General features: G+C 40.5%; 1 protein-coding gene across 1 annotated transcript in view; it reads left to right on the forward strand.

The window, feature by feature from the left end:
- The first annotated feature begins 7262 nt into the window (after positions 1–7262).
- CFAP206 (cilia and flagella associated protein 206) overlaps positions 7263–9884 on the forward strand; it is a 66960-nt gene continuing 64338 nt past the window's right edge. Inside the window, exon 1 of the mRNA XM_044675384.1 lies at positions 7263–7522. Within this exon, the coding sequence (XP_044531319.1) occupies positions 7263–7522 (260 nt within the window). The remainder of the gene's footprint in view (positions 7523–9884) is intronic.

Here is a 9884-nt window from a genome sequence, read left to right on the forward strand (position 1 = left end):
AAATAACTATGTACAAACAAGACATATACAAGAAAATTGGAGATAATCAACAGAGAGAAAGGACTATCTATTAGAGGAACTGGAAAGGGCTTTTTGTAGAGGGTGGGATTTAACTGGACTTCCATAGAGTCTTAGATCAATTTGATGTGTTCCCCCAATCTATCTGTATACCTGAGTATAAAGACATGAGCTTTTGCTTGGAGGCACCTGAAGGACTCCAGGGAAGCAGCATCTTGCTGAAAGGACCCAGAATGTAGACAGGTTACAAGATACTAAGTAGAAGGTGGAGGGGAGAGAGAGAAGAAAATTTGAAGAGACTCTTGATAGAATTACCTCTTCAAGAATTCCTGGTTTAGAATATCTGGCACCTTCTTTCTTCCTAAAGGAAGATTCTGGAGAAGGTAATCACTAACATAATTTGCTAATGGGCAAATACAATACCTTCAGTGAGAAGAAGAGGAAAGGGGAGAGAAGAGATCTGGACCTTGCCAATCCTGTAGATTACTCAGACTTCCAGGCCCATGGAAAGGGGACTGCTTGCTTGGAAGTGCCCCCCACCCCACAACATATGTTTACCTTTCTAGGGAAGCCATGGAGTATTTCAATGTTTTATTTGTTTCTATATCTGTTCATGAGTCTTTCACATCTTATGCATTTTAGGGAAACGGTGTATGTGAAATAATGGTCATCTCATGCTCTATAACCATATTGTATATCAAGATGGGGAGTAAGGGACCTTGTTAACTCCATTAGGGCAAACCTAGACATGAGCTGAATCTGAGCTTTATTTCAGAGATTTCATGAGAATATTTTGAAGATTTCTTCAAATTAAAACCCCAGAATGGGGCCAGTGAGACACAGAGGAACTGACCCTTTTGAGATTAGGTCTTCGGGATGAGATCAGATATTTATGAGCCCAGAAACTTTTCAGGAGATGCAGGACTGTGAGCTACACAAATGTGCTTAACCTTAAGAAAGGTACAATTACAAAAGCCCACCTTTACAAAACAGGTAAACTAGGCTATAGTTCTCCATATTCCAGAAGAATTCCTTATAAAAGGAGTTCAAAACACAAAGTTTTTCACAAGTTACCCTCACACATTTAAAATAAAAATTGATAAACAAAAATCTGGATTACCTGTAACTCCAGGAACATGCCCTTTGCATGATGTAAAGAACACCTATAATTTGCATATATTGTTAATAGTTAAAGGCTTGTTAAAAAACCTAGTTATTTTTTGATTGTGTCAACAGTACTTTGGGCAACGAAAATGTATGCAATATTTTTCCCAAAGAGAATGATCTTCTTTTTTGCTTGGACAAACATTTAAAATTCATTGACTTGGCAGCACTCAGAACTTCATAAAAACTTGTTGTGTTTTAAATTTTAGTCCTTGTTCTAGTTCTCAGAAAAAACATATTTATTAAAAATAAATTTAATAATCCATTTAAAAACCAAGCCCACTTAAAAATCAATTTAATGTGATTAAAGTCTGAACTTGTGAAGACCAAACATATATAGTTGTTAAAAATGAGGGAAAACCCGAATTTTGTCTTTTAGAAATTATAAAAGCTACTTGATTCTAAAGCTGCTGAGTCTTTCTACTTAATATTTCCTTTTTAGCTCTTCCATCTAGAATCATAGAATCATAAAAATCAGCAGGGTTCTCAGAGAGCTAGTCCAACCTTATTGTTTTCTTTCTTTTATAAATGATGAAGCTGAGGCATAAAGAAGTTGACTCATCAAAAGTCACATAAATAGTGGCAGAACCCTGGCTTCTGACTTCTAGTTCTATGCCCTTTTTATGATTTCTGCTTTCTTCCTCTCTTCTCTAGTTGAAACTTGGAATGATACCTGGTCTGAAGAATGCAGGATTTATAAACCACTACTTATCACAGGGTTAACAGGAACCTTTGAGAGCATCTACGACAACCTTCTCATTTTATAAAGAAAGGAACTGAGGCCCAAGCAAATGGAGTGACTTGCTCAAAATCCCCCAGGTATTGGGGCAGCTAGGTAGTACAATGGATAACGTGCCAGGCCTAGAGTTGAAAGAACCTGAGTTCAAATCTAGCCTCAGATACTTCCTAGCTATGTGACCCTGGGCAAGTCATTTAGACCTAATTGCCTAGCCCTTATGGCTTTTCTTAGCATTGATACTAAGACAAGGGTTTAAAAGAAAATCATTCCAAAGCTGGAATTCAAACCCAAGTCTTCTGACTCCAAGTCCAGTGTTCTTTTCAATATACATCTTCTTTCAGGGACCTTGAATATTTTACATGATTACAATTTTAAGAGGTTTTAGTCATTTAATTTCATAGGAACATAGATTTAGGGATAGAAAGGGACCACAGAGGTTGTCTAATTCAATCCCTTCATAGTATGTATAACATCCCTGCCCAGATAGGAATGAGTGGTACCCTGAAAGATAAATCTGGGATTCTGTAAACATAGAAAGAGATGATTCCTGATTGGCGGAGAGAGGTCTGAACCTATGGTACTGTAGATTGCATACATAAGGACAAGAGACAATCAGAGAAATGGATTTGGAAAAAAAGGTGCAAACTTAATAGGTGATTTGAGTTCCCAGAGTCATAAGAATGTTGTGAAAGCTGCCCCTTGATTCCTGTACCTGTACCCCTAATGATGATGAAGAGTGGATTTCTTCAATGAGATGATTCCCTCCTTGGTTGAGCTGAGGTTTTAGTTTGCTCCTGAATTAAAGAGCCCACGTATTTTTCCACTGTCAACAATAATTTATATTTTACTATAGATATCTGTTTTACTATTTGCATTGATAAGTATATTTGCTCACTATTCCTGATTGCCTTTTGTGTCCAGTGAGAGGGAACCTAGCTGGAAAAGAGTAAGCCAACGGTTACCCTTTTGATCCAGGGTGGGATTGTGCAAGACCAGAGAAAGGGCATTTTATTCTAAGCCCTCAAATGGAACATTATACCTCTCAACTGCAAACATCTGATATGGAGGAAATAAATATAATTCTAGCTCAACGCCCCCTATTGGAGAAAGGAGAAGGAGAACAAGGGTTCTAGGGTTCATTCATTCAACCAATCAGTGTTATATAGCCAAGCCAAGATGCCCAACCCCTTCCTAAATCCAAACCTGCCTTGGAATAAGGTGGACAGGGAATTCATCGTAGAGAGCCAAGCTTGCTAGATTCCCATCTAAATACATATGAAAAAATGATTTATTACTTGTTTATATGGGTATATGATTTGGAGTTTTGGTTTTAAAAAATTGCTCTATTGCAAAAATGAATAATATGGAAATAGGTATGAAGTGATGAAGTGATAACACATGTATAACCCAGGGGAATTGCTTGTCAACTTCCGGAGGGGGAAGGGAAGAGGGGAGGGAGAGAACATGAATCATGTAACCATGGGAAAAAATAAAATTAAAAACAAATAAATATATATGAACAGAGATACAGCTCTCTTATCCTGCTTACATATACAGACTACCAAAATAGTCTTGCAAAAGGGGATCCTTGGTTAATTCCCCTAATTTGTGAAATTCATCCTCAATCAATAAATCAGTATCCATTCCCAATGGCCTACAAAGGAAAAATAAAACTTCCAAAGCTTCTTCCTCTCTCTGGTAATATTTTGCCTGAAAGAGATTTATTTCCTTTCCTGAATGACCTTTAATCTCTTCAGTTCACTTTCCCATATCAGTATAGCCTTGGAGGGCTGCTAAAATAAATACTTCAGGTCCCAATCCTGGAGGAGGGCCATAGCTTGAACTGAGATGAATGGAAGGAGTCAGCAAAGGAGATATTCCTGTTCTAATCTCTGTCCTTTTATTGGATGTCATCTGTACTAGTTTAAACTTCTTGAATCAACAAGATTGGGTTAGGGTCAGGACCAGAAGGCTACCATTTATAATTAATATTAAATTATAATCTTTAAAAACAATTTATAAGTAACTATAATTTATAATGAACAAACTAGCATTTATTAAGTTCCTACTCTGACCTAAGCTATACTTTACCCCTCCTTTATATTCATAGCAATTACTGTTGGTACCATTTGTTTGGCATCTATCATATTCTTCCTTTTATTGTTCAGTATATAATTTTTTTTAAACCCTTACCTTCCGTCTTGGAGTCAATACTGTGTATTGGCTCCAAGGCAGAAGAGTGGTAAGGGTAGGCAATGGGGGTCAAGTGACTTCCCCAGGGTCACACAGCTAGGAAGTGTCTGGGGCCAGATTTGAACCTAGGACCTCCCGTCTCTAGGCCTGGCTCTCAATCCACTGAGCTACCCAGCTGCCCCCTGTGTTGATCGATTTTTAACCAGGGATCAAGGATTAAAGGTCTGAGTCAGGAATGTTAGACACTAATCAGTGAGTGGGGGAAGATTTGGAGAGACATTGAACCCTACCTGCACTGTCCTACTCTCTGGATGGGGGCAGCTAGGTGGCACAGTGGATAAAACCAGGAAGATTGAATCAGGAAGACCAGAAAGATCAGAGTTCAAATATGATCTCAGATACTAGTTGTGGGACTCTTGGCAAGTCGCTTAATCCCTGCCTGCATAAAACTGAAGAAGAAAAGAGCAAACTTTTCCAGTAACTTTGCCAAAAAGATCCTATGGAGAGTTGGTCCATAGGTTCATGAAGAGTCAGATGTGACTGAACAACAAAAACTCTCTAAAATAAACTTAGAAGCTAAGAAGCTTCCCATTTTTATTTTCCTAATTGTGAGAAACAAACTTAAACCAATACTTACAAATATAGCTAGACCCTGATTAACAAATCCTACAAAATAATTACTGGTTTTTGAGTTCTCACTATTTGAAGTTACAGTTATGTAAAATATGATCATTGGTTCCAGCCCAATGGAAGCATTCATTGTGAATGAATAATTTAGCCACTTCTCAAGATTCATTATTTGAACTAATGAGGACCTAACTGTAAAATGAGAAAAGCAAAGGCTCAATCCTAAAGATTTTGAAAGCCTATCTAGACTTCAACCTGTTTCTCAATGCATTAATCTCTTCCATAATATCTCTAAGAGATGGTCATCCAGAAACTGCTTAACCACCTTCAATCCTGGGGGACTCACTATCTTGTTATGCAGTCCATTTCATTTTTTTGATAGCTTTGATTATTTGGAAGATTCTCAACATTGAGCCAAAACTATCTTCCTAGAAATCCCAATGTTTAATTGAACCTCATTCTTTACTCTGGAATCACACATAATAATAAGTTTAATCTTACTTTGCATGAGAGTCCTGTAAATGCTTGAAGACAATTATTAAGCCCAAAGCATATTTTCTCAGTTTAATTATCCTTCAGTTCTTCAACCATTCCTCATATGGCTATTTTCCTCTGCATGATCTGCAGTTTGCACCCCGCCCCCCTCTCTTTCTCCCTCCCACCTTTACCATCTTTCTTAGAATCAATACCAAGTATCAGTTCCAAGTCAGGAGAGTGGTAGGAGCTAGGCAATTGGGGGTTAAGAAGCTAGCCCCAGGGTCACACAGCTATGTCCAAGATCAGATTTGAACCCAGGACCTCCCATCTCCAGGTCTGGTCCTCCATCCACTGAGCTACCTAACTGCCCCTCAAAATTTTGTTTGTTGTTCATTTGTGTCTAACTTATTGTGACCCCATTTGGGGTTTTCCTGGCGAAGATACTAATGTCCTTTTCCAGCTCATTTTACAGATGAGGAAACTAAAGTAAATAAGGTTGAGTGACTTGCCCAGGTCACACAACTAGTAAGTTTCTTGAGGCCAGATCTGAACTCTGGAAAAGGAATCTTCCTGACTCCAGACCAAGCAAGCACTCTATCCACTGCATCATCTAGCCACATCTGCCAGTGTCTCTTTTAGTGCATGGCAACCAGAATTGTTTATAATTCTTCAGAAAAGTCATTTTTCATCTGGACATTAATTTTTATCATTGTAGTTGAAGATTGCAATAAGTTTGTTTTTTTTTATTTTAGCATAGTCATATTATTGGTTCCTATTGAGTTTGTGGTCAACTAAAACCTCCAACTCTTTTTTTTTTTTTTAAACCCTTGTACTTCGGCGTATTGTCTCATAGGTGGAAGATTGGTAAGGGTGGGCAATGGGGGTCAAGTGACTTGCCCAGGGTCATACAGCTGGGAAGTGGCTGAGGCCGGGTTTGAACCCAGGACCTCCCATCTCTAGGCCTGGCTCTCACTCCACTGAGCTACCCAGCTGCCCCCCAACTCTTTTTCATAAAAGATATTGTTTCCTCTGCCCTGCCTCTCTCCCCTACAGAATACCTGGCCTTTGCCACTGTTCTGAAGTCTCCTATAGAGAGCAGGGATCACTCAGTTTTTTATTTGCATCCCTAAGAGTTTAACCTAATGGGGACAGCTAGATGACTCAGTAGACAGAAAGCCAAGTCTGGAGATGGGAGGTCCTGGTTTCAAATTTGATATCAGATACTACCTAGCTATACCGGGCAAGTCACTTAACCCTTCTTGACTAGCTCTTATCTGTCTTCAGACTTGGAACCAATACACCATATTGATTCTAAGTGGCAGGTAAGGGTTCAAATCCCGTCCCCTCCCCTCCTTAAAAAAAAAACCCAGGATGGAGACTTAACCTCAAATCCAGGAAAACCTGAGTTCGAGTTCTGTCTCTGATATACAACCAGGTCACACAGCTAGGAAGTGTTTGAAGCTACATTTGAATGCAGGGCCACCCATCTCTAGGCTTGCCTCTCAAACCACTGAGCCATCTGGCTGCATCGGCCCACCCCCACCTCCTCCTGGTTTTTATAAATTTCCCCAAATCCTTTTATTTTCAGAGCCACAGAAAAGAATGATGATTCTGTTTCCTTAATAGCCAGCATATATATCTCTTTAAGATTTAGAAAACTCTTTGCAATATTAAATCGTCAAATTCCATCTCCTACTGCTATCCCTAGCTTACAATTGGGCTCAGCAACTTGCCCAGGATCACAGTTATAACTGTCAAGAGACAGGATTCCATCCCTGGTCTCAGGTAGCTTCCAAGGCTAGGGCACGGCCCATTATTATGCACCAGGAAGTCACTACCCCGCCTCTCCTCTTAATAGAAACACATACAGAAGGTTAGGTTCAAATGGGGACCTGGAGACAGCATAGTACAGTGGAAAAGCACCTTGAATTTGGAATGAGAGGACCGGGCACTGACCTGATTCTGTCCCCTTCTATCTTGGACAAATACGTGCCCCCATATGTGCCTCAATTTCCTCGTCTCTAAAATGAAAAGGTTAGACTTGATGACCGTCAAGATCCCTTTCAGCCTTAAATCGGTGACCCTCCGCCCCCACAACGAAGTCCCTTCCGACTTAGGAACTGAATGTAAGCATTCTGCCGGCTCCATCTCTCCCAGGCTTGGCACGAGCCATTCCACACCCAGAAAGAACCCCAGGTTGAGCCCCGCCCACTCCCGGGCCGCGTTCGGTCTCCCTGGTAACGCCTTGGCTACAACAGCAGTACTGAAGAAGTCGGAGGCGAAGTCAGAGGCTGACGGACCGTGGTGAGGCAGGAGCTCTATAAAACCAGTTGCAGGTAGATTTGGGCGGGGGCAGTCCAGGATGCTGGGCGTAGAGGGTGGCGGTGTTGGGGGACGGGACGGACGTAGTCTTCTCTTGGGGTGGCGGGTCCTAGAGCCAAGCGGGTCTTGAAGTCAGTTATCTGAGCGGCACTACCCACCGCCTGCCTAGTAGGAGTCCTCCCGTCCGGACTAGCAGAGACCCCCAGGGGCAGGCAGGGGCGGGGCTCATCTGGAGCTGAACAATAAGCCCAGGTGGGGAACTGCAAGGACAAAGAGAGCCACCTCTGAGAAGTTAAAGGGCCGGATGGGTTTAAGATCAGTTCGAATCCTGATTCCAGCTGATGACTACTCGTGGGCTCCAAGGATTCTTTTCACCTCTCCTAGCCTCAGACTTTCTTGGTGTGCAAAATAATGGGATTGAGCTAGATGCTCCCTGGGATTCCTTCCCGTCTGATTTAATGAGCAGACACTAGCAGTATGACCGTGGGCAAGTCACTTAACCCTATTTGCCTTAGTTTCCTCAATTGTAAAATGAGCTGGCAAAGGAAATGGTAAAGCACTTCAGTATCTGTTCCAAGAAAACTCCATATAGGGTCACAAAAAGTTGAACGTGGCTGAAACAACTGAACTATTACAAGTGGAATGGAAATAATGGAAAAGACACTCTTCAAACTTAACTTCAGTTACATCAAATCAAATGAGGATAGTAATAACCCCTTCCTCCCAAGCTTGTCGTGAGGATCTCACAAAATAATAATATATGTAAATCACTTTGCAAAATATAGAATACTATATAAGTCTGTGACCTGAAGTAAGAAATCAGGAGCAGGCTAATTAAACAAACACACAAAAACTTGGAAAGAAGTACATGAGAAAATGAACAGTGAAACGAGTAGAGCATTATACGTAGTTACAGATTTAATACTTGAAGAATTACTGGCCAATATTCTCCTCCAGAGAATAAAATGAAAAATGGAAACAGAGGACATCTTCTCTCCTCTCCCTCCCCTCTTCTCTCTGTTTGTGTGTGTGTGTGTGTGTGTGTGTGTGTGTGTGCGCGCGTGCGCTATATGATGCCTTCTATGATGTGGAGTGAGGAGAGAGGGACTGATATATTTGGAAATAAACTGTTAGTAAAAGTTACTTTGGCCTTAGTTTCTTCAATTGTGAAATAAGAGGGGTTGGACTAAATAAATAAATGGTTTTGAAAGACTTTTCCAGCTCTGAATCTCTGATTCTGCTGCTCAGTTTTTAAAAGAACTCCAGAGAAGAGAATTCATAGAATCTAGAGCTGAAAGGCTCCTCAGAAACTACATAGGCCAGCTTCCTCATTTTACAGATGAGAATATGGAGGTGAAATGACTTTGCCAAAGTCAACCAGGTAGTAAGATTCATAATATTTTTTATAGGCAAGACACTATGCTTACTGAATTAGTGCAGTTACAAAGATGAAAGAAGGGGAAGGAAGAGGAGAGGAGAGAACAAAGGAGAGGAGAAAAGGGAGGAGGAGAACTGGAGAAGGGAGAGGAGGGCAGTGGAAAGTAATGAGACTAACCTAAAGGATCTTAAATTCCCGTACCAGAGACTAGTATTCTTTGTACCATTACGGCTCTGATGTTCTGGGTCTCAGCTTTGATTGTGTTAAATGAAGACAATATGTAGTTACTTATCCTTGTCAAGTGTCTGATGGATTTCAGTGACTATTTCGTCCATGAGTAGTATTAAACAGAATGCCAACATGTTGTTAATTTTATAGAAATAACAGGGAATATAGAATTTAGAGCTATAAATTCACTTAATCCAACCACCTCATTTTACAGAAAAGGAAAATGATTTAGAAAGCTTAAGCAACTTGTACAAGGTTAGATATGAATAACAGAGCAGGGAAAGCCCAAGCCTCCCAAATCCAGCACTATTTCTTCTATATGCCATTTCTGCCTTTGGGTTGGCAGTTGTGATGCACATAACCTGATGAACATAAAATCAGAAAAGTGCTTTAGAAATGTTTTTGTTTTGGGTGGGGGGAGGGGGGAGGAGCTCAAAATTCCCAAGAACTTTATACTCAGGGTCAACTAGGTGGCTCAGGGTATAAAGTGCTAGATCTGGAGTCTGGACAACCTGGGTTCAAATCTGGCCTCAGATACTTCCTAGTTGTGTGACCCTGGACAAGTCACTTAACTATAATTGCCTAGCCCTTACAACTCTTCAGTCTTGGAACTGACACTTATATCAATTATAAAACAGAAGGCAAGAGTTTAAATAGAGTATTTTATACTCTATGAAGCACCATCAATCTCTAGTCCCTTGTGGCAGAAGGGTGTTCCAGGTTTCTTTGTTTTTCTTT

The sequence above is a fragment of the Gracilinanus agilis genome, chromosome 4 (assembly GCF_016433145.1).
Source record: "Gracilinanus agilis isolate LMUSP501 chromosome 4, AgileGrace, whole genome shotgun sequence".
Classification (NCBI taxonomy): Eukaryota; Metazoa; Chordata; class Mammalia; order Didelphimorphia; family Didelphidae; genus Gracilinanus; species Gracilinanus agilis.